The following is a 25,730-nucleotide window of genomic DNA, read 5'->3' on the forward strand; positions in this document are numbered from 1 at the left end:
TGATGTGAAACGGTTAACAAAGAAAAAGGGAAAGTCAAGCTGCTGCTACACTTTATTTTATTTATCTAAAATTAAACACTTTTAAGATTCACATATTTTCAAAAGCTATTTTATTTATTTTCTCTATTTTATTTTTAAATGCAGCCCGAGAGGAACATCACACATATCCACAGTATTTACTGTATATCTGTAGAGTTCGATGTTCATTGACAATAAATATTGTTATTTTTGAATTGTACTTTCTTTATTTGATTGGCAGTCAGTTGTTGATTACATGCAGACGTTGATAAAGCTACAGGCTACTTCAATATATATCACACTAATTCATAAAGCAACTTAGACATTTTGATGTTCCGGACCTTTGCATGGGGAGACTTTCTCTAACTGGACCTCGTTGAATTTTTGTTGAATACCCCTGCCCTATTGATGACCTAACTAAAACGACGATCTTAGGTACCCAGTCCAACACATCTTATTTGAGTGTGCTTTCAGAGGAACTAGAGAACAATCTTATGAAATGAAAGCATGTATTTCACTTAAATAGTAATGAGCATGATTTAAAAAGAGAAGTCAGCAATAAAAAAAGCATGATCATTTCCTTTCAGCTGAGATTCACAATGTTGACTTGACTAATGGTCACCTATAACTGTTCACTAATTAAACCAATTTTAAGAATGAAAATGAATTAATCTAATCTAATAATAATAATTAAAACTGCGGTCGCCCAAGTGCGCGCAGTGATGAGCGGTCCCTCGCGTCCGTGCGCCTGTCGGGGAGGGCAGCCGGTCGTCCCGGCGTCAAGCAGACGCGCGAGTCCTCGGAAATGAGCCGTTTGTAATTTCTCTAATTTTCGCGTCCCAGACTAGACCCAGGTCCTCCGGCAGCGACCCGGAAACGGATGTCGGCGCGCCGTTTCGAAGGAAAACAAATTTCTCTAAAGGGTCGTCGAAGATCGATTATCGAGGAGGCTGTCTGGAGGAGCAGTAACCGAGGATACACTGATTTAGAGGAGAGAGGAGACAGGAGAGAGGAGTCTCTCTGGAGGAGATATAACCGAGGGTACACTGATTGAGAGGAGGGAGGAGAGAGGAGAGAGGAGAGAGGAGAGAGGAGTCTCTCTGGAGGAGATATAACCGAGGGTACACTGAAGTATTCTCCGGAGTCGATTTCAGCCAACAGTGATGTTTAAAAGAGGCGTGACGCATGGCTGGACTTATGTCAACGAAGCAGAGCTCTGCAAACTGTTCCCGTTGTGATCATAAGTCATTTTAAATAAGGTTTTATGATATTCTAACTTTTGGTGACTTTAGGAAAAATCTACAAACACACAGATAGAAAAATATAAATAAAAATAAAAAGTGCCATCTGTTTTCTTGCCACTTGTCTGAAAGAAGAGATCACAATTTGACCAATGCATGAAAAATATGTTTTATCCTGTAGTCAGTCATTTAGAGCCATCTAGTGGACAGCTATTGGAACTACATCACCACTAACTGACTGGGTTTCTGACACCGGTTACACAGGTTTTCACCTGACTCTGTTTTGTTTACTCCTTAAGTCAGGGGTGGGGAACCTCCGTATACGGCCCGCGAGATCATTTGATACGGCCCTCGAGGTAATTTATAAACACACGCAAAAAAAATAAAAAAAATAAAATCTAGGTCGTAAACATTTTTACTGGCCAAGGTCAGGGTCATTGAACACAACACAAGCCTAACGTGTCATCAGGTGGTATATGTCTCGTCTGACAGGGGTGCAGTTCTGACGGAGAGCACCAGAACGCCTCTCCGGCACTTTTAAAAATGTCAGTACCATAAGGAGCCGTACACATGCCGCAGTTTTTGCGTGGCTGTGTCTTTAGTTGAAAGCCCAGTGGCGATCTGTTCATCTGTCATACTGATCATACAGTCAATAACGTTGTTGTTATTAGCATCTGGTTAGCTAGCTATGCTAACGAATATAAGAAGCTTTTTCTACAACCAGTGAGGTAAAGGCACATCTTTATATGATCATTATACTTATAGAAAAATAAGAGAATAAAGTAAACAAGTATAAAATACTATCTGATAGTAAACAAAAAGTTGTTATTAATAAACAAGAATACAGTTTGAAAGGGAAGTGATTTGTAAAATATCCATAAAGAAAAAGAAATCTGCTTACAGTTCTGTTTCATATGGGTGTTGAGATGTTTACAACATCAGGAGGATACGTCCCCAGCTGACCCAGAAAACGACGCAGGTTCTGGTCCAGGCTCTCGTCATCTAGACTACTGCAACTCCCTCCTGGCTGGTCTACCTGCATGTGCCATCCGACCTCTGCAGCTCATCCAGAATGCAGCGGCTCGTCTGGTCTTCAACCTTCCTAAATGTTCCCACACCACGCCGCTCCTCCGCTCCCTTCACTGGCTTCCAGTAACTGCTAGAATCCACTTCAAGACACTGGTGCTTGCGTACCATGCTGTGAATGGATCTGGCCCTTCCTACATCCAGGACATGGTTAAACCGTACACCCCAGCACGTGCACTCCGCTCTGCATCAGCCAAACAGCTCGCTGCCCCCGCACTGCGAGGGGGACCCAAGTTCCCGTCAGCAGAAACACGTGGGTTTGCTATCCTGGCTCCAAAATGGTGGAATGAGCTCCCCATTGAAATCAGGACAGCAGAAAGCTTACACATCTTCTTCAGACTGAAAACTCATCTCTTTGGACTCCACTTCCAGAGATAGAATTACTAACAAAGCACTTATATACTAATAAAGGACTGGCTTATCTAAAGCCAGTTGAGTAGCACTTGAAATATTTGGCTCTATGAAACCTGATGTACTTATATGATTCTGTTTTCTTCAAGGTTGTATTTTGTTGGTCGAACGCACTTAATGTAAGTCTCTTTGGATAAAAGCCTCAGCTAAATGTAATGTAATATAATGTTTCCATAGATCTCCTAAGTTTGTTCTCAAAGTGCACCAGATTGATGCTTTTGACTTCAACATTTAAAAAATAATGTCCCCGGGCGAGCATGCCCCCGGACCCCCCTAGAGGATGTTAGGTCCCCCCCCACTTAAATCATGTTCACATGGATAGGAAACTAAATACATTTGCACACATCTTGTGTCCATATCTTTCTGTTTTGATGGTCATGCCACAACCGTGCACGTGCATGCATGCGCGAGTCATGGTAAGATATCTTTCTTTGCTCAGCATGAAAGAAAGGCCAAATTAATGGGCTGTGATTTTTGTAATTTTAAGCAGAGGTCAATCATTTGTACGGCGCTCGGAGGATGTTGAAAAAATGGAAATGGTCCTTGAGAGGAAAAAGGTTCTCCACCCCTGCCTTAAGTAATTGTTTGGGTACATGTACCCCAGTGATGTTAATTATGCCTGTGACGATAGGTCAAATTAAAGATCCGAATTTCAAACCGTCCCGAGAGAAAAGGGATGCACCGTTGGCCTGTTTAGACGACAGAGATTACATGCATAGGCGTTCATCGGGGAGTGCCAGAGGAGTTTAAAGCTAGAAATCAGATATTGACGGGGCTCTAATCACTCTTCTTTTGGGTAACTATTAATAAGAATGTTGATATGATAAATTACATGTATTATAATCAACAACGTTTCGTTAATTACACTCATGATGCTATTAAAGGATTAGCTGAACAGTTAGATGCTACCTCCCACAGAACAGAATGGCACCAGAGATGCTCCTGGCTGAGGAAGGAGGTGTTTGTGATCTGTTCGTGATGCTGAACAGTTATCCCTACCAACACTGTTAGATGGATCTGTCACTAAAGCTTCAGCAGAGCTTAGCTCACTCAGAGTTAGCTGAACACTCTGAGCTAGACCCTTCACATACAGGCTGGTTGATGGCTTGGTAAATGGAAAGCGGTGATTTGAGCTATTCTCACCTCTCTAATCTCTGTCATAGGACTGTTGGCTCTGTGTGGCTGTTGCTTTATTCCCTGTTAGAAGACTTGTCATGAAAGCTATTAACAAATCAGTATTAATGATGTTAGCCTATCAACCTCTGAAGACTGAAGCTGACATGTTGAAGTCTCCTCCTCCTCCTCTGACTCCAGTTCTGACTTTGATGAAACAAATGCGTAAATATCTTTTGTTTGATTTCCTTCAGATTAGCTTGCTCATATGCTGTATCCCAGTGACTGCAATATGCTTCTTCTATCAGACACTATGATAAATTGAATCCTTGTGAATTTTGAATGCCAATGATAAAATGTATAATACTTCTATATTTGTGATCAATATGTAATACGAACAGAAGAGTGGAGTGTAATGGGAAATGTCATCCTGCTGAGTGAGCATTTAAAGTTCACCATCTGTTCTTCTTTGACAAGCTATTTCTCACAACAGGTAGCAGTAACATGTCCTAAATGAGTCGTAAATGGTGTTAGAGCTATTTATTGTTGCTAATGTATTTGCTAGCAGGTGTGTTTAAAATAATCTTATATCTTTCTAATCAGACAGATATACACCTGATCAACACGGCTGCTTCATCACATCTCAATGTCACTGCTGACTGTGTTTCATTAGATTGTCAGTTAGCCCCATCTAGTGGACAGTTAGTAGAACTGCATCACCTCTCACTGGTTTCTTGCTCTTGTTGGACAGGTTTCCACGTGACTCTGATGTGTTTTTACACTCTGAAGTTATGAGGGAGTGACGGCGTCCTCAGATCAGATGTACGCAGACACAGGACTGAAGAGGAAGACATGAGCAGAGTTTATTCCACACACGCAGGCGTCTACATTGACCTGAAGGGAATTCAACAGGTGAGAATATGATTTTTAAAATGTGGAATTATACATTTTGGGATAAAAACAACCAAGTAGTTACCTGAGCTAACCACAGAGATGTGTTGACTAAAACTTAGTTCATTGATGAGAATCCTTCCAGAGGAATCTGTAAATGTTTGATCACCAGGATCACTTTGATCACATTGTTCTGTATCTCTGTTTAAATGGACAGGACTAATGTTTCTTGATGCTGATTCTATATATACATAAAGTATTGTGGAGAATTTCCCTCTGAGTTAAAGAATGATATAAAAAAGACTTCCTTGTAATGGTGCCAGTTGTTGGCAGCAGTTTGATTGTAACCTGAGATCATCAGTGCTGTGAGGGAGTGTCAAACCCGGATCAACGTGACTGAGGTGCTTTTGGTTATTTGTCATCTTTGAAGAGTAAACACACCAGGAATGATGTACAACCTCTTTGTGGTCTCTTCACATTCACTGCGTGTGTTATGCCCCTAATATGGGGAAAATATAAGACAAAGGAACAGTGGCGTCAATTCAGCCAAAGCTAAGGTATGGCAAGGTTACTAGTCACATGACTTAACTACAGTATCAATCAATATACATGCCCAGCAAATAATCATAACAAAAGTGACAAGTCTGCTATGTAGCTTTTCTGTGTGGTTAGGAAAATTTGAACTTTTTCAAATGCAGCCTCACTCACATCCCGCTAGCGCAAGTAACTATGGACTGAAAAAAACACTTAACTACGCACGTCAATCAATCAATTCAGTCAAATGCGCCGTTACGCATCCGTTTTCAGCACCATGGATAGCAAGCGGCAGGGTTAGACAGCAGTAATAGCCTTTCTGACACAATTTCACTCTTTCTGTTCACTTCATTCACTATGTAATTGCAACAATATCACGTGAACATACCAGGTAAACTGCTGTAAACTGTTAAAGTCCAAATATAAAGAGGAGAGGGAGGGAGGGAGGGAGGGAGAGAGGAGAGGGAGGGAGGGAGAAGAAAAGAGAAAGAGAAATCATATTAATAAGATGTTTGGGTATCTTACTTTGAGATGAACTTTATTAATTATTCCACAAGTGGATAACGGCGGGTCCTCAAAGCAGCAAAGTTATTGACGAGTTCATCTGCGTCCAGGGATTTTACGACAGCAGGCTCAACAGCCATCAACATGAGGTTTGTGAGCCTGTCATCGCTCATGGTGGTCCGCAGGTAAGTCTTGACTCTTTTTAAAACGGAAAAGAATCTTTCGTTGGATGCAGTGGAGACAGGAATTGTTGCTGCGATCTTGAATAGCTTGATGACCTCTGAAAAAGCGACAGACATGGTCTTCAGTCGTGTCAAAGCCAGCATTATGTTTTTCTCCTCCTCCACGTCCTCCTTCATCTCAAGTTCAAGGAAAGCTTTTGCTGTGTGACACTGGGAACTGAGAAGGGTGGTGTCGATCAGTTCATCATAGAGTTGTGCAAACTGTTCCATTTTAACTACATCCATGAAATGGGGAGATGAACAATCAAATGCCTGGATAGCATTAAGTAGCTCATCATTATCTGTAAATCGGCGATCTAACTCAGAGATGAAGCGGTCCAGTGTTTCAAAGTATAGTCTTTTTTCTTGGTCATCTCCTGTTTGTCTCTGGCCACTGGATGATCCGACAATAAACCCTGCCAAGGCTTTGGACACACTCCGTGCTCTTGCTGGTCGCAGAGGGGCAGTGTCGCTGCTTGGGAGGCCGAGCTCTGTGGAAAATGCCTTGGCTCTGCTCAGTGTGTCCTGGTACTCTTTATCTGACCTCATCTTTTCCAGCTGGGCCTTAGTACTCCGTATGAGGTTGGAAGCCATCGTGATTGCAATGTCTTTTGTCTGAAGCTGTTCAGACAGTCCATAAGTGAGATTTAAGATTTTTTCTAGGACATGAAGACGCACAACAAAAGTGACTGTCAGCATATTTGTCCGAAGTCCAGCAGCTTCAGTTGAACCCTCTGCATGAGCGTCAATAGTGGCATCTAACACAGCTAGTATAGCCTCGTAGCGCAGTTTTATCTTCTGTAGAGCCCTATACCAATACAGCCACCGAGTGGGACAGGTGCGCTCCAAGTGCAGTATTTTGTTGTGTCCCAACTTCTTTTGAGCCTCAATGAAAAGCATGTGTCTGGTATTGCTATTTGCAATACAAGTATATAGTGTTTGAACAACACCAAAAAACTCTGCCATCTCTGGTATTTCAGTTATCGAGCTCACAAGCACAAGATTTAGTCTATGTGCATGACAGTGTATATACGCTGCATGCGGCACTTTTTCACGTATTAAAGCCTGCACTCCACGCACATTACCCCGCATAACACTTGCACCATCGTAGCATTGTGCAACACACAGCTGAATATCTAAACTCGATAATTCCTTTATTATTTTCTGGGCCAGGGATTCAGCTGTCAGGTCCTTCATGTGATAGGTTCCAATGGCTCTTTCCTTTATAATCCCGTCATGTACATAACGGATCAAAATGGCCAGCTGCTCCTTCTTAGACAGGTCTTTCGTTTCATCCACTAACACTGAAAAGTACCGTGCTTCTCCTACTTCATTTATGATTATACTTCTGATATTTTCCCCAATAACTCTCACCATATCATTCTGGGCTTCTGGGGAAGAATAGTGCGCATACCTGCGTTCCTGTTTGCTTTTCACGTTCCTGTCATCTGTTGCAATAACGTCCAAAAGTTCAAGGAAATTTCCTTTATTTTCATCCTCATCTCTCTCGTTGTGGCCACGGAGAGGGAGGGCCTGTCTTCCCAGAAATGACGTGATTTTGAACAAGGATTTGACGTGAGCCCGGTTCTCCTGCACCTCATCTGTCCTGTTTGCGTCAATCCGACTTGCGATGGATTCCTTATGTCCGCTGATCACAGCCTTAAAGTTAGACCACGCTAATGCAGCACAATTGTGTCTACTGCTCCCTTGATGATCCCGGAGATTTTTTTTCATGTTCTTCCAACATGTGTATCCAGTGTCTATGAACACACGCAGTCCATGCCTGTCACCTGTTAAAGTTGAGGCTCCTCCAAAATGACGGCATGCAAAGCAATAAACTGCATCTTCTTGCGCAGAATATTCAACCCAGTCATATTCCTGATACACACTGACATTAAAGCGTCTTCCATTTCTAGTTGGGAAGTGGGTCAAACGAGGACGCCTGAGTCCGTCTGTTTTACATCCACTAATATCCTTCTTCTCTGCTCCAGTTGACCCAGAGGCTGCTACTGCTGCTGCACCCGGGCCTTGACCTTCCTTATCGCTGTCCACGTCTGATCCAGCTCTTTCAATCTGAGAAATTGGTGGGGACTCAGACTCGGATTCAATTCGAGAAGTCGGTGTGGACGAGTTCTCAGCCTCCATGCATGTAGTCTCCGTCTCCCTGTTAGCATCTGCATCCCCGGCGCAGGTGCTGGAGTGGCTAACAGCCTCGTTAACAGCTTGAATCCCACCTTCACTACCTGGTCCTTCTCCCTCTGCTGCTGGGGCAACATTGGAGCCATCACCTTCACCTGCCTTTTTTTTGATAAAAAAAGATTCTAAAGTTCTTTGCTTTCTTTTCATTTTAGTTAATTAGCTTAGCCGAAAAATAAAAAAAACCGCGATAACATGACCCGCTCTGACCTCCGGCGGCTTCTCGTCAGGAGATACCACATTTCAAGATAGGGAGGGGGGATACGTTACGATAAGTATTGGGAAAGATAATATCTAGACTAGAGAAATCGATTGTGTTGTTCTGATTTTCATTTGTATTTAATTTATATGTATTAAATAATAGAATAATCAATACAAATTGACACAGAGTAATTCCATAAATTTATTTTTTAAAAACGAACATTTACATTTTCCCCTGGAGCCAAGGTGTGGCAGCTGCCATACCTTGCCATACCCAATTGACGCCTCTGCAAAGGAAACAGAGACGATGTTAGCTTGCTTCAAGTCTTATGTATTATGCCCGCCAACAACATGGTACACATAGCATGCTGTATAATACAGAACATGGATTCTTGATATAAAACAACCACTAACAATGCGCGTACTGCAAACATACATCCAATTTAACACACAAGATGTCACTTTTTAAATGCACAGTACAAACATACATATCCAAATTAACACCCAAACTCCCCTTCTTGGAGCTAAACTACACTATCATAGCTAGCTGCGCTAGCATAGCTAACGGAGCTCGCAAAGCTAGCATACACAGCTACAACAATTACAGAACCTAGAGAAACCCTCCAAAAATACCTCTAACAACTATCACTATTCACATTAATATTATACACATTCAGTCTACATATATAACGTTTCTCACGGATGAACTCACCTAATATGGGGAAAATATAAGACAAAGGAAACAGAGACGATGTTAGCTTGCTTCAAGTCTTTTGTATTATGCACCCGCGGCAAGCAACACGCGCCCTCTGCTGGACAGACCCGGAAGGTCATCAACCATGACTTATATCTATTACACGTGTTTAGGGCCTTTGTCTCTTTACTGATACTGCAGTCAGAGACGCTCCAGTGGATGTTAGCTGGACTTTGTATCTGAAACTGTTTGATGGAGCGTTGAGTTTTCTGATGGGATGTTTGTGATAGCGTGAGATACGTTAGTGGAGGGCTCCGTCTTCTGTTCTCAGCGTCTGAACTGCAGCACCGTAACTTAAAATGACGGCAGCACTGATCCAGGTTCTCTGTAACTGTCCAGGTCTGTTTAAATTGTATTTCCCATCAACCAGTCTCTAAATACAGCCAGAGCCCATTCCCTTTAAACTCTAGTGTTCTTCTTCTCTGTTTATTTACTTTAAAATATCATATTCTCAAAGTATTCCCTGGTGTTTTCTGACAGTTAGAATGTCTTTAAACTAAGATAAACTGAGCGGATCGATTTGACAGCACAGGGTCCCTTGATCAGAGCATCTTTAGCAACTAACTACTAAACAGAGATAACAGATCCACCAATCAGAATCCAGTATTTAACGTGACCATTCAAAAAGGCCAGTTCTATCATCTGACGGTATGAGCAGAACGTAGATAACTTGCTGTTCTCACTGCAATGTGTGTGCGACACAACTATTATGCCAAGACGCTGCAGGCGGCTCAGTCGGCTCTGTTGTTGTTTCTGATGTTGGTTTCCAGGGGAATTCCACGGTGATCAGTCCTGTTGTTTATTATCATTTGATGTCTCGTGTTTTTGAAAGTTTGACTGATAATGTTTCAGCGTGAATATCAGAAGATGTAAGTCACAAATCATTATAGAACAATGAGTGTAATCAAAAATGTTCACTCAAACTTCATCCAAAAATAATTTGTCCAAAAATAAATACTTAAACTCGCAATGTCCAACTTGGCCAATCAAAATAACAACAAAAATATGCATTTTTGTTTGTAACAAAGCCTTTTGCTAGAACTTGAACCATCCTCTTGTTGCCTTGTCTACTTAATGTTTAATGTTTTTATTCAGATTTTTACTCTGTAGCACTTTGAGTTTTGTTTATTAAAATGAAAAGTGCGATTATAAATGACATTGCTTAATTGTGTTATTGGTGTAGGATCCATAGTTACAATTTTCTTGACTTTCACCTGGATAAAATCACAGTAAAAGAACAGATCTGTGTCTTCAGGCGTCAGCAGAGAGGACGGAGATCAGTCAATACTGTGAGTCTGTGGAAAACTCTTCATCACAGCTACACTAGGATGCTAATGAGATCACATCAACTGTCAGAGTAACCATTGGTAAATTAGTGCTGAGCTTTATTTAATTAGATGATCAGTTACCACCATCTAGTGGACAGCTAGTAGAACTACACCATATCTCAAATTGACTTTTTTCTTGTGCTTGTTAAACAGGTTTATTGTGACTCATGTGTTTTGATGCTCTGAAGTTATGAGGGAGGGACGGCAGATACAGGATTGATGAGCAGAGATACATGAAGCATGAAGGTGTTTCAATTGACCTGAAGGGAATTCAGAAGGTAAGAATATGATTTAAATACTTTTTGGAAATCTGGGATTATATATTTGGGGATAATTCCAACAAAGAAGTAACCGAACCTGAACACATTTTTTGGTTTCCTAAAACTCAGTTCATCAGGAGAGAAACCTACCAGAGGAACCTGTACATATTTGATCATCAGGATCACTTGTTCTGTATCACCGTTTAAATGTTTCTTGCTGCTAAATATCTCTTCTAAAGTATTGTGGAGAATGTTTTAAAAAAAAGACTTCCTTGTAAAGGTGACAGTTGTTGGCAGCAGTTTGATTGTAATCTGAGTAAGCATCCTTACTGCTGGGAGGAAATGTAAGAACCGGACTGACGGCTCGGATCAACGGGACTGAGGTGTTTTTATTTCTTTATCTTTGAAGCGTACACACACCAGGCAGGTTATAAAACATTCTTTGAGGTCTCTCCACAGTCACTGTGTGTAGAGGGTCTTTATGTCTTCAATGATACTGCAGTCAGAGACGCTCCAGTGGAGTCTCATGTCAGCTGGACTTTGGATCTGAAATCCTCTCCTATCCAAGTCAGTTCATTGTGGGTGATCTTCAACACATTGTGACAATCTAACACCTATATGTTCAACATACTGTTTGTCTGGGTGAATACGGGGGCTGTGCAGCATAGTTGATTTAGTATCAGCTCACACAGACTCCCTTCTTGTTCATTCCCAGATCCAGTGTGTGACAGAGAGGAAGGAGCAGTAATGAGCATGTTGTTGTGTTTGTGTTTAGGAACGACACCACAACAGATCCTCCAGGAATCTACAGAGGACGTTTGAGCCTGCCAACCTGCAAGATGGAAACCACTGATCCAAAGTTAGTATTTATCTTATCAGTATTAACATATTCAAAAGTCTGCATCATTTTCAGCAGAGATTCAGTGCACCTTTACATTCATCATGTTTTTGTTTTTATCAGGATCCACCCTGAGGGACCAGACCCTCCTGAACCCAGTGGTGTGTCTATGAAGAGTGAAGCCTCTATGCCTAACCCTATAACGTTTGAAGATAGAGAGCATAGCGATGGACCAGGGTATGAATTCCAGTTATTTTTCTTGTTCACTTTTAAAACTTTATTATTTCTACATCATTCTCAGCTGCATTTTATTTGCTGCACATTGTAAAGGAGTTCTTGAAGCAAAGAACTGAACCATCAGGAGAACACAGCAGAGCTTCAAACTGATGTCAGTCACTGAAGATGTATTACACTTCTGACAGTCTGACACAATCACCACATTCAAAACTGTCCTGTTCGGATCAGCCTACTCACTTTAGTCCTCCGGTTTGTTTATCAAAGCTACTTCCTGTCCCCCGTCTGCTTTTCATTGATGTCTCTTTTTCTGTTAGCCCAGCCTGAATTTTATATTTGGTTGTTTTACCTAATTGAGTGTTTCTTTTATGCATTGTACATTTAGGTGTTCTTTGGTGTCTTGAAAGGATCCTCGAAATATAAAAATTTATTGTTATTATTATTTATTAGTCAGATGTTTACTCTCTGACTCATGGCATATATTGAGTCCTATCAGTATCTGAATGAGAACATGTTAACAACCTTTCTTTCTGCATATTAAGAAGTAAGAAAGGGGTCATCTCTTAACACAGCTGATGAAGAGAGTGGACCCGAACACCCTGTATGTAATGTAAATGTGTAGGGGGGGTACAGTGGGTGTTCATTGAAAATGTGCTAAGGCCATTGAGTGTGAGTTTGAAAAGATAATTTATCATATCATTTTTCTTTAGCTAAATGATGAAAACGGGTCCCACGGACCCGAACACCATACAAGTGTTAATGATACTGTCATGATCACAGGTACAGATCAGAACCCAATAGCACGACTCAGATACAACCAGTGTTTTGCAATGTTCAGTTTATTCAGGTCAGGGACAGGCAGGGTCAAAACCAGGAAATCCGTCAGACAGGCAACCAAAACCAGACAGGGAGCAGGCAGGAACTCGAGATCCGTAAACAGGCAGGGGTCAAAAACCAGGCAGGACAAAAATCTAGGCTAGAGAATAACACACTGGAGAGCTTGGCGGAAACGACAAGACAATCTGGCAAAGGACAAGTGATAGTGAGGTGGTATAAATACTGTGGAGTGATGAGGGAATGAGTAACAGGTGAGGGGAAGGGCTGGGGAGACCAGGTGAGGGAAGCGAGCTGATTACAAGGGCCTGGAGGAAGGCGGGATCTGAAATGACAGGAGAGTTAAGATGAGCCACCAAACAAACAATAATAGAAGTGTCTAACTTGTGATAGATACTGCATATAGAGACGCTCCAGTGGAGTCTCATGTCAGCTGGACTTTGTATCAGAAATCCTCTCCTATCCAAGTCAGTTCATTGTGGGTGTACTTCAACACATTGTGACAACCTAACACCTATATGCTCAACATACAGTTTTTCTGGGTGAATCTGGGGGCTGTGCAGCACGTGTTGGGGTCCCTGCATCCTGTCTAGGACTCCAGAATACCAGGATGTTCAACTGCAGCTGGTTGCATTTTGTAGTTTGTAAACCAGCATGCTTTTTCTGGCTATTCTGACCCACAATCCTTTGCAGTGGATAAACAAGTGGGTCGTATGTCCCAATGGAATGCCTAGTGTATGCAAGAGAACAAACTCTGTAGCCTTAACCCTAACCCTTACCTCCACAGCAGATATGCCACTCGTCCTTTAACTTCTCTCATTCTTGATATTGCTGATAAACACACTTCATTGTAAATCTCCAGAGATAAATACATTGTGTTTGATTTAGTATCAGCTCACACAGACTCCCTTCTTGTTCATTCCCAGTTCCAGTGTGTGACAGAGAGGAAGGAGCAGTAATGAGCATGTTGTTGTGTTTGTGTTTAGGAACGACACCACAACAGATCCTCCAGGAATCTACAGAGGACGTTTGAGCCTGCCAACCTGCAAGATGGAAACCACTGATCCAAAGTTAGTATTTATCTTATCAGTATTAACATATTCAAAAGTCTGCATCATTTTCAGCACAGTGTCAGTGCATCTTTACATTTATCATGTTTTTGTGTTTCTATCAGGATCCCCCCTGAGGGACCAGACTCTCCTAAACCCAGTGGTGTGTCCATGAAGAGTGGAAACTCTACGCCTCGACCTATTATGTTTAAAGATGGAGAGCATCGAAGGTAAGAATTAAAGCAAGTCGAAGGTAAGAATTAAAGTAAAAGTCATTTTTATTTTTCTCTATTAAAACGCCTGAAATTCAACCTAATTATCGGCAACATTTTATCTTCTGAACATTCATCAGTGATTGTGTTTCTATAAGGATCCACCATCTGAGACCAGTCCACCGCACACTAAATTATTCTTAAATGGTATTTTACTTAGAAAAATGTAATGACCATGGACATCGTTTTTTAAGCTGTATGTCCGGTTTGAATGAGGATCTTCGAACACAGCACATAACTCTTAGTTTCTGTATTTGTTTTAAAATCCTCCTCTTCGCTCCACAGAGATCATCAGCAGAGATCAGAGAGTCCTGGTGGTGAGTCTGCCCAGCAGCATCAAACTGACCTGGACTCCATATTTATGGTGAGTGTGTCCCTCCAGTTAAAAACACAAGGAACAATATATTGAGTAAATAACTGTTTCATCCAGACCGCACCAACCCGTGAGAGCTGGGGTTAGAACAGCGTTTCTCAAAGTGTGGGGCCCGCAGAGATGTGATAGGTTATTTTGTTATTTTTTAATACACTTTTTGGACCTCAGGCCGGAATCGAACCTGGGCCCTCGCTGGCGGTAGTGGACTGTTTACAGCCGGAGACTCGCAACGGCGGTGGAATTTCACAGCGCCGCTGCGCCGGAGCCTCGCAACGGCGGGTGTTTACGGCGGCGGATGCGGTACCGGCGCAGCGGCGCTGTGAAAGTCCACGGCCCACCGACTATATGCCAGCGGCTCAACATTGAGCATGACTTGAGAGTGGCATTATCAAGCCTGTAACTGCTGCATAATCCAGTGAGGAGACTCATGCATTCAATTGGTCATTTGCATTGCTGAATGTATTTCCTGAATGTATTGATTTGTTGTTGATTTTCTCTATTTTGAACTGATTTGTTATTGACTTTATTTGTTATTATTGACTGATGTTATTTGTTATAAGATGTAGAACTTGACCTTATTTAAATATTTGACCATTTTAAACTGGGCCTACCATTGATAACACAATTGCATGGTAGGCCCTTTTTCTATATGTTTGGAACTCAGCCCATTTGAGGCAAGGATTAACACCATTGCACTTTTTTTTTTCTGTTTCTGAACTGTTATTTGGTATTGATTTTCTCTGTTTTTGAACTGATGTTATTTTTTATAGATATATTGTTATAGAACGATACATTTGACAATTTTAAGCTTGGCCTACCCTTTTATTGGAGCGATGAGCTTCAGTGCTTCAGAGCTTTTAAAGGCCCACCTGTTCAAAGTGGGGAATGACAGAAAAAGTTTGAGAACCACTGGGTGAGAAGGAGTGAAATAAAAATAAACAATAAATGAAATGCATGTTTTTCAAAGACACATTTATACCATTATTACGCAAACACACGAACACACACACCTTTCACAGCTTAGACGTGAAAATGTCACGTTGGTCCACGCTGGGAGACGTCAGGATGACACAATATCACCCCCTCAAAACGTCACACAGTTACACGGGATTGTTAACATGGCCCGCCATTGGAGAAATACCCGGATGTTGACGAGCAAGCCTCTATCACGACATTTGGAGAATACGAAGATTTGTTCAGGTCTCGCAGAGGAATATACTACGTATGTTACTAAAGAGGTTTTAGATTGACCAGTGTCCATGTGAAGTTATCGTAATTTCTCGCCGTAAAAACAGTATTTCCGGTGTCTGCGTTTCTATAGTAACTTGGTTGCTAGGGACGCAGCTCTCGCTGCATACACCCGGAAATTAGTAATTTTGTCACTGTCGATTGATTTCAGTGATATCTGCAGTACTCAACTAAAAAACACCAGTTTGTCATTGTTCATAACACAACATTCATTGGTTTGAATTGGTTAAAGTGCTCTTGTGTTTTTCCTTTTCAATTCTGAGACAAATTTATTTTTTCAACGTTTTGGAAAGCCGGAAACATCTAATTACCCATAATCCTCAGCTATCATTGAAGCCCGGTAATTGGATGTTTTAGCCGCAATGCACGTTGGGATATGGTGTTTATTAAATTTGAAATCCGAAAACATTTAATAATAATAAATACTTTATTCCGAGTGTTCTTGCTTTTCTCTTTGAAAGTCATCACATAACTGCATTGTAATACACGGTTCGGCTGCTTTACATATTACAGATCTACCGTAGTTCTTTATTTATAGAACCCTGATGAGGAGACTTCTAGACAAACAGGAAGAAATGCCACTGGAACAGAATATGTGACGTGGATCATAAATATATCAGCAATTAAACAACATCTTCAATTTCTCTTCACACAATACGTCTCCTGGCAGGATCAATACTAATTCGGCTGACTTTTATATTTGATCAAATCGGTAGATAGGCTTTTAAAAACCCTTATCACCACACCTCTTTGCATACCAAAACGAAACTACAAATATGGTGTCGTTTTGCATCACTGTACAAAGCTGATGGGAGTTATAGTTTTAAAAGAAACTATTGATTTTCTTTTGATCAAAGAATGTAAATACTGAGTTGAGAGAATAGTCAGGAGTTTTAGGTGATGGGAGACACATCTATGGATTCAGAATTGCAATATTTAACTGTAAAAATTATGTTTTCTCCCTATTTTAGAATCATATTAAGGGATTTTCTATCATGTAATTGTATTAATTTGTTACGAACAGTGAAGCATCAAGTCACACCTCGGTGCTGGATACCAAATGGTCAAAGTTCCTTTCTCGCGTTACAACGTATTCAGCATTTATCTCCTATTTAGAGGAAGTTAGCCGTTACTCTGAGGGGTCGGAGCCGTCTCCATGTCTGATTCACGCTACATTTTATTCTGTTCCAGCTGCTGGAGGAACACATCGTCACTTTTGTGAAGAACGAGCTGAAGAATATCCAGACAGTCCTGACTTCAGATTACCCAGAATGCTTAGAGAGTCAGAGGGAGGATGAGGAGGTGCTGGACGGTGAGGATGAAGAGCAGAGGAGCAGCAGCAGAGAGGCATTTCTGAACATCTCACTGCACTTCCTGAGGAGCATGAAGCAGGAGGAGCTGGCTGACCGTCTGCAGAGCAGTAAGAGGGTTCAACACATTGAACGTGTCATTTTTTACTTCTAAATAAAATAAAATATTAATTAATCATCAATATAATTTGTATCACATCCGTGATTTATTCTGTGCTGGAAACATTGGCAGACTGTTTCAATTGATATGGTGAATGGGTTTGTGTTTGTCCACTCAGGAACTGCTGCTGCAGTCTGCAGACGTAAACTCAAATCCACCCTGAAGGAGAAGTTCCAGTGTGTGTTTGAGGGCATTGCTAAAGCAGGAAACCCAACCCTTCTGAACCAGATCTACACAGAGCTCTACATCACAGAGGGGGGGTCTGCAGAGGTCAATGCTGAACATGAGGTCAGACAGATTGAAACAGCATCCAGGAAACCACACAAACCAGAAACACCCATCAGACAAGAAGACCTCTTTAAAGCCTCACCTGGAAGAGATGCACCAATCAGAGCAGTGCTGACAAAGGGCGTGGCTGGCATTGGGAAAACAGTCTTAACACAGAAGTTCACTCTGGACTGGGCTGAAGGCAAAGCCAACCAGGACATCCAGTTCATATTTCCATTCACCTTCAGAGAGCTGAATGTGGTGAGAGAGAACAAGTACAGCTTGGTGGAACTTGTTCATCACTTCTTCTCTGAAACCAGAGACGCAGGAATCTGCAGGTTTGATCAGTTCCCGGTTGTGTTCATCTTTGACGGTCTGGATGAGAGTCGACTTCCTCTGGACTTCCTCAACACTGAGATCCTGACTGATGTCACAGAGTCCACCTCAGTGGATGTGCTGCTGACAAACCTCATCAGGGGGAAGCTGCTTCCCTCTGCTCGCCTCTGGATAACCACACGACCTGCAGCAGCCAATCAGATCCCTCCTGAGTGTGTGGACATGGTGACAGAGGTCCGAGGGTTCACTGACCCACAGAAGGAGGAGTACTTCAGGAAGAGATTCAGAGATCAGGAGCAGGCCGGCACCATCATCTCCCACATCAAGACCTCACGAAGCCTCCACATCATGTGCCACATCCCAGTCTTCTGCTGGATCTCTGCTTCAGTTCTGGAGGAGGTGTTGAAAACCAGAGAGGGAGGAGAGCTGCCCAAGACCCTGACTGAGATGTACATCCACTTCCTGGTGGTTCAGTCCAAAGTGAAGTACATCAAGTATGATGGAGGAGCTGAGACAGATCCACACTGGAGTCCAGAGAGCAGGAAGATGATGGAGGCTCTGGGGAAACTGGCTTTTGAGCAGCTGCAGAAAGGCAACCTGATCTTCTATGAGTCCGACCTGACAGAGTGTGGCATCGATATCAGAGCAGCCTCAGTGTACTCAGGAGTGTTCACACAGGTCTTTAGAGAGGAGAGAGGACTGTACCAGGACCAGGTGTTCTGCTTCGTCCATCTGAGCGTTCAGGAGTTTCTGGCTGCTCTTCATGTCCATCTGACCTTCATCGACTCTGGAGTCAACCTGCTGGCAGAAGAACCAACAACCTCCAAGAAGTCTGAAGATGAATCTGAACTAACAAATCTCTACCAGAGTGCTGTGGACCAGGCCTTACAGAGTCCAAACGGACACCTGGACTTGTTCCTCCGGTTCCTCCTGGGTCTTTCACTGCAGACCAATCAGAAACTCCTACGAGGCCTGCTGACACAGACAGGAAGTGGCTCAGAGACCAAAAAGGAAACAGTCCAGTACATCAAGAAGAAGATGGATAAGGATCTGTCTGCAGAGAGAAGCATCAACCTGTTCCACTGTCTGAATGAACTGAATGATGGTTCTCTAGTGGAGCAGATCCAATGGTACCTGAGTTCAGGAAGTCTCTCCACAGATAATCTGTCTCCTCCTGAGTGGTCAGCTCTGGTCTTCATCTTACTGTCATCAGGAGAAGATCTGGACGTGTTTGACCTGAAGAGATACTCTGCTTCAGAGGAGGCTCTTCTGAGGCTGCTGCCAGTGGTCAAAGCCTCCAGGAAGGCCAAGTAGGTGGAAAGATGAAAGGAATACAAACATCATCAAATGTGTTTATATGTCATAGATGAGAAATAATACTTTATTTATTTTATTTATTTAAAATCTTTCAGGCTGAGCGGCTGTAACCTGTCAGAGAGAAGCTGTGAGGCTCTGTCCTCAGTCCTCAGCTCCCAGTCCTCTAGTCTGAGAGATCTGGACCTGAGTAACAACGACCTGCAGGATTCAGGAGTGAAGAACCTGTGTGCTGGGCTGGAGAGTCCACACTGTGAACTGGAAACTATTAGGTAGGTGTAACATGGTTTAAAGCACATGTGTCAATAACAAGGCCCGCGGGCCAAACATGGCCCTCTGCAATATTGAATCTGGCCCTCCTGTCAATCCTGGTCATCAATTTAATGTGGCCCGCGAGCTTGTGTCTGTGACAATGCAACGCTGAAACACAAGAGGGCGCTGTCGCACGTCTCACTACGTCAGTAACGGCCGAGTAACCTCCTCTGAAGGTACGCTTTGCAAAGGAGATTGAAAGCTAGCATAAACAAACGATGGCGAAAAAACAAAAAGTAGACAAAGATTATCGACATTTTCAGGAGAGGTGGGAAGCTGAATACCTGTTTTGTGAATTAAAACAAAAGCCAGTGTGTCTCGTATGTCAATAGTCGCTGGCAGTGTTCAAAGAGTATAACATCCGCAGACACTTCGAAACGAAACATGGCTAGCAATATGCTAACATGTCCATGGAGCAGCGGCTGCAGAAAGCCAAAGACTTGAAACGCAACCTTCAACATCAGCAAAGCATGTTCACCCGCATCAGTAGTGAATGTGAGGCTGCTACCAAGGCAAGTTGTATTATTGCAGAGGAAATCGCAAAGGCTAGCAAGCCGTTTAGCGAGGGAGAGTTTATTAAAGACTGCCTTGAAAAAGTGTGCAGCGTTGTATGCCCTGACAAGAAGCAGGCATTTTCAAACATCAGCCTGTCCCGTAATACTGTGGCTAGTCGCGTTGATGAACTGGCCTCCGATGTAGAGAGCCAGCTAAAAACAAAAGCCAAGGACTTTATTCATATTCACTAGCTGTAGATGAGAGTACAGACAGGACGGACACAGCCCAGCTGTCCATATTCATCCGCGGGGTTGACAGTCAGCTGTCCGTCACTGAGGAACTTTTAGACGTGAAACCGATTCACGGGACAACAACGGGAAAGGATATTTTCACCCAAGTGGAGCAGAGCGTGAACAAGATGGAGCTACCCTGGAGTAAACTTGTTGGACTGACAACGGATGGTGCACCGGCGATGTGCGGGGAAGTTCGGGGTTTGGTCGGTTTGACCCGAAAGGCGATGGGGGACACAGGAGAAAACTTGGTAGTTTACCACTGCATCATCCACCAAGAAGCCCTCTGCGGTAAGGTGTTGGGCATGGAACATGTCATGACTGTTGTGACTAAAACTGTGAGCACGGGGCTTGAATCATCTGCAGTTTAGGGCTCTTTTAGAGGAGGAGAACTCCGTGCAAGAGGATCTGCCCTATCACACAGAGGTGCGCTGGTTGAGTCGGGGGAAAGTGCTGAGGAGGTTTTACGACACCCGCACTGAGATCGCTCGTTTCATGGAAAGCAAACAGAGGCCCGTCCCCGAGCTTGAGGATGAAAAGTGGCTGGGCGACTTGGCGTTTATGTGTGACATTACTGAGCACCTCAATTCACTGAATGTGAAACTCCAGGGAAGAAAGCAGCTGATCACAGAGATGCGGGACTCCGTGAAGGCATTTGAACTGAAACTGCGTCTGTGGGAGGGGCAGATGCGTAGAGGTAATTTGACCCACTTTCCTACCTGTCAAACAATAAGCGCCACCGTCACCATTCCACTCCCGACCCAAGTGTATGCTGACAAACTGAACACACTCAAAGAGGAATTCAGCAGGAGGTTTGCTGATTTTGAATCACAGAAATTCAACATTGACCTGTTCGCAAATCCTTTTGCAATTGATGTCGACACTGCCCCTGAGCACCTGCAATTGGAACTCATTGAACTGCAATGTAACAGCGCTCTGAAGACCCAGTACCAGTCAGTCGGGGCTGCTGAGTTTGCACCTCTCCTCCCTGAATCTGTGCCAGAGTTGCGTCTTCATGCTGCACACATCATGTCCATGTTCGGGAGCACTTACTCGTGCGAACAGATGTTCTCTATAATGAACTTGAATAAGACATCCCACAGATCCCGGATCACTGACCAGCATCTGACGTCGGTATTGAAAGTGGCCACAGCAAAGGACATTAAGCCTAGAATAGATGAGATCATCTGTAAGAAAAGGTGCAGAGTGTCTGGTAAAGGTTAAACTACAATGCATTTCAGATAGGCCTTGTTGCACTGACTATTTTGTGTTATCACAGAAAACATTTGTTGTGTTGAAAGATACAGTAGTAGTCCTAATGGTTTTGTTTAATTGTGAACTATTTTGTTATAAACTGAACCTACTGTAGGCTAGACTGCTAATGTAGTTTGTTTAATTGTGCACTTCTCTTTTTTTTTAAATTATTATTATCTTTAAAAACAGCATTGGTTTTGCACTTGATGCTATTGACAGCACTTTCATCTTATTTTGCTGATATAAAGAATTATCCACAAATATGAAGGGGGAACACACTATTTTTATTTTATTTAATCCACCTGCTAGCCTAGTTCTAAACATATTTGTTATGGTCCTGTCATCCATGTGCCCTCTCCTGGCAGGTTCTCGCCAGTCATGTGTTTGGTTTGATTGTGAATAAACACGCCAGTTTGGCTGCATTGACGTTATCTCTGAGTCATGTATATGAGTTGTAACCATAACAAGAATCACTGTAATGAATGTCATGGCCCCTGATTTTATTCACAACCGTCAGAATGGCCCTCAGTAAGTTTGAATTTGACACCCCTGACTTAAAGTCAGGGTCCTCTGAGCTCTCTCTTTCATGTATTACTTGTTTTTTGGTCTGATGAAAATCCTCTTTCAGGCTGAGTGGCTGTAACCTGTCAGAGAGAAGCTGTGAAGCTCTGTCCTCAGTCCTCAGCTCCCAGTCCTCTAGTCTGAGAGATCTGGACCTGAGTAACAACGACCTGCAGGATTCAGGAGTGAAGAACCTGTGTGCTGGACTAGAGAGTCCACACTGTGAACTGGAAACTATTAGGTAAATGTAACATGGTTTAAAGTCAGGGTCCTCTGAGCTCTCTCTTTCATGTATTACTTGTTTTTTGGTCTGATGAAAATCCTCTTTCAGGCTGAGTGGCTGTAACCTGTCAGAGAGAAGCTGTGAAGCTCTGTCCTCAGTCCTCAGCTCCCAGTCCTCTAGTCTGAGAGATCTGGACCTGAGTACCAACGACCTGCAGGATTCAGGAGTGAAGAAGCTGTGTGCTGGACTGAAGAGTCCACACTGTGAACTGGAAACTCTCAGGTCAGGATTCTGCAGTTTATTTTAAGTTTACCCCGTAAGCTTTGATTGACTTCATATATTTAATTATAAAAATGACTTATTAAAGAGCCTCTTTGGACTAAGGGGACCAATATTCAATGGTTCTGGTGTTTTCACTAATCGAGACTTCCAGGTTAGATGAGAAGATTATTCATTTTTTACACAGTAATTATTAATGCCGTTCTTATTTGTTTAAATGATGACGCCCCCATGGGACTATATATCTTGTTTTTTATTTCACACGATGTATCCCATATCACTCTGAAAAGCTTATTGAATTAGTGTGTGTTGGACTGGATTGGTAACACTGTGTGTGTGTGTGTGTGTGTGTGTGTGTGTGTGTGTGTGTGTGTGTGTGTGTGTGTGTGTGTGTGTGTGTGTGTGTGTGTGTGTGTGTGTGTGTGTGTGTGTGTGTGTGTGTGTGTGTGTGTGTGTGTGTGTGTGTGTGTGTGTGTGTGTGTGTGTGTGTGTGTGTGTGTGTGTGTGTGTGTGTGTGTGTGTGTGTGTGTGTGTGTGTGTGTGTTCAGTCTCTCAGGTTGTCTGGTCACAGAGGAAGGCTGTGCTTCTCTGGCTTCAGCTCTGGTCTCCAACCCCTCCCATCTGAGAGAGCTGGACCTGAGCTACAATCATCCAGGAGACTCAGGAGAGAATCTGCTGTCTGTTCTACAGGAGGATCCAGACTGCAGACTGGAGACTCTCAGGTACGGACAGACCGTCAGCATGAAGAACTTCTTGTTTCTCTTAATTCTGTTCAGAGAAGCTACAGAGCCTGAGAAAGGAAACACACGGATCCCTTCAAATCTTATTGAATGGAAACATTTATAAGTAACATTAACATTGAGGAAGTAAAATCATTCTCATTATTTATCAGGGATGTGTTGGTTCTCTACTTCGGTCCTTCTGTTTCGGACATTAATAGTGATCATTTGATTTTTATTCTAGAACCACCAGCAGGATCAAACCTCTGATGTTTAGGGAAATATCTGAACTTTAGTGCAACACACGAGAACACCTGTTCTCACACCTATAAGATTTATAATGCATTAGAAACTCATCCTGACTGTTTCTTTCTCCAGAGTGGACCATGGTGGAGAGAGGTGGTTAAAACCAGGTCTGAGGAAGTGTAAGTGTGGATTCATGTTGACTTATGATGACAAAGAAGTAAACAACATCAGTACACAGAATACATAAAGCCTTCATATGAATCTGATGATAAACCAATGCTGGTTCATTTACTCAATCAGATTCCTGTGAACTCACACTGGACCCAAACACAGAATAAAGCTTTCATGTTGTCTGATGATAAACTGCTGCTGTTTGTCTCTCATCAGATTCCTGTGAACTCACACTGGACCCAAACACAGCACACAGAAACCTCAACCTGTCTGACAACAACAGGGAGGTGACACGTGTGAGAGAGAAGCAGCCATATCCTGATCATCCAGAGAGGTTTGACTTCTGTAATCAGCTGATGTGTAGAGAAGCTTTGACTGGTCGCTGTTACTGGGAGGTCGAGTGGAGAGGAGGGGTTCATATATCAGTGACTTACAGAGGAATCAGGAGGAGAGGAGAGAGTGAAGAGTCACTGTTTGGATGGACTGATCAGTCCTGGAGTCTGAGATGCTCTGGTGGTCGTTACTCTGTCTGGCACAATAAGAGAAGAACACACATCTCCTCCTCCTCTTCCTCCTCCTCCTCCTCTCTCTCCTCCTCCTCTGGTAGAGTAGCAGTGTATCTGGATCGTCCTGCTGGCTCTCTCTCCTTCTACAGAGTCTCCTCTGACACACTGATCCACCTCCACACCTTCAGAACCACATTCACTGATCCTCTGTATGCTGGGTTTGGGCTCATGTTAGATTACTCCTCAGTGTCTCTGTGTTCTCTGTAGGAGGAGACCACTTCCTGTCCAGTGGTTTGAATGTTGTAGATAGAGAAGGCTTCACCTTGGTTAACATGTGGCTCAATGATTGAGCGTAATTGAGAAAAGGCATTTAGTTATTCTGCTCCATATGTCTCTGTAACGGAGAGGATCTCAGGTGACACAGATCTCAGACTCCGTTACGCTTCAAATGGCTTCCTCACATTAAGCACATTATTTGCAACACATCTGAACATTGGATATTGAAGGATTATTTGAATTATTTGAAGGATTAAAGTAACGTGTTATGGCAGGAAAGTTAAATCTGGTATATTCATTTTAATGTCACCTTATATATATTCATGTGTGTTAAATTTGAAGGGACAAAGTATCTCTTTCCTCCCCCAATATATTGAGGTGAATTCTGTGTGTTTAGAGAGAGAGGTGAGAAGGGGACATCCTTATTTGGGAATAAGGCCAAGGCTCTGGAATGCTTCCCTCGTAAAAGAAGGGGGTGCGTGACACAATCTTGTAGCAGATGTGTGTGTGTGTGTTTTCATTGCAGTAAATAGATCTGCTACATGATTACTGGTCAACTATACCTCTGTTCTTATTCTTTCATGTGTGGGTACTAAATGGCTACAAACATTGTGGAGAAATTAGCTTAAACATATTTTATTACTCTATATGAAATGGAAGCAGTTTTTATGACAGGGACGAGAGAGGTGGGGGAGGGACACATTCCGAAGAGGTTCAGCAGGTCAATTGTCAGGGGAATCGACTTGTTTTCAATAGAGGTGTGTGGTTAGTTACTTTGTGTTAATAATAGCAGTATGTGTAAAGGAAGCTGGAAATATACAATGTGAAACCTTTTATTTGAAGTAAAGATGTGAACAATAGCTCAAACAAATGGAAGGGCCATAGGTAAGCCTGTGAGAAGTTTGACTATTTGAAAAGCATCTCTAATACTGCTTAAGAGCATAGGTAATGTGTTCCTCGTTGTTATTGATATGAAAGTAATTAACATGTATTACGTATATTTAGCCAACTATAACAACTATATCTTAAAACATACTTTTAACTTGTGTGTGGCAGTCAGGAGGCGGGAAGATGGACTCAGGGACCAAGGGCCATAAAGGAGATGTGTGTGTGCTGGCTACAAGCTGCTGTGTCGCACTGATTGGGTGCGACAGGCCATGTGTTGGTCTCTGCCAATAAGATGACCTCTGGGGGAAAGCACGTACACACCTCCTCCTGTGTTTTAGTATGAAAGACTGTGTTTTCCTTTGGTTCGCGCTCTTGTTTTTCACCGGCCGTTCCTGAGACCTGTCTCACACGGTAGTAGAACCTGAGCCCGGAGTACTCTGCAGAGTGCTTCGTGATTAGGAGATTGGGTGATGTATTTGTATTGTTACCTTGTATCATTAAAGCCGGATTATTGTTT

General features: G+C 42.7%; 3 protein-coding genes across 4 annotated transcripts in view; all 3 read left to right on the top strand.

Moving 5' to 3' along the window:
- Positions 1-9,994: 9,994 nt before the first annotated feature.
- LOC307027943 (uncharacterized protein) lies at positions 9,995-13,947 on the top strand (the record flags this gene model as incomplete). Its single annotated transcript, XM_079662637.1, has 7 exons — positions 9,995-10,459; positions 10,652-10,776; positions 11,218-11,336; positions 11,534-11,617; positions 11,720-11,833; positions 13,651-13,734; positions 13,839-13,947. The coding sequence occupies exons 2-7, from the start codon at positions 10,732-10,734 to the stop codon at positions 13,945-13,947; spliced, it is 555 nt and encodes a 184-aa protein (XP_079518763.1). The 5' UTR covers positions 9,995-10,459; positions 10,652-10,731.
- Positions 11,818-25,730, top strand: part of LOC307029863 (NLR family CARD domain-containing protein 3-like) — a 65,822-nt gene continuing 51,909 nt past the window's right edge. Inside the window, exon 1 of the mRNA XM_079665952.1 lies at positions 11,818-11,833. The gene's annotated coding sequence lies outside the window, so the exon portion shown is untranslated. The remainder of the gene's footprint in view (positions 11,834-25,730) is intronic.
- LOC307029860 (NLR family CARD domain-containing protein 3-like) lies at positions 14,275-24,543 on the top strand. 2 transcript variants are annotated; one of them, XM_079665946.1, is made up of 9 exons: positions 14,275-14,349; positions 16,798-17,026; positions 17,195-18,989; positions 19,092-19,265; positions 21,973-22,146; positions 22,237-22,410; positions 22,956-23,129; positions 23,505-23,551; positions 23,760-24,543. In XM_079665946.1, the coding sequence occupies exons 1-9, from the start codon at positions 14,347-14,349 to the stop codon at positions 24,314-24,316; spliced, it is 3,327 nt and encodes a 1,108-aa protein (XP_079522072.1). In that variant the 5' UTR covers positions 14,275-14,346; the 3' UTR covers positions 24,317-24,543. The 2 variants fall into 2 exon arrangements, with proteins under 2 accessions (XP_079522072.1, XP_079522073.1); XM_079665947.1 differs by lacking the exon at positions 19,092-19,265.

Source organism: Notothenia rossii, assembly GCF_949606895.1.
Source record: "Notothenia rossii genome assembly, chromosome: 2".
NCBI classification, from domain to species: Eukaryota; Metazoa; Chordata; class Actinopteri; order Perciformes; family Nototheniidae; genus Notothenia; species Notothenia rossii.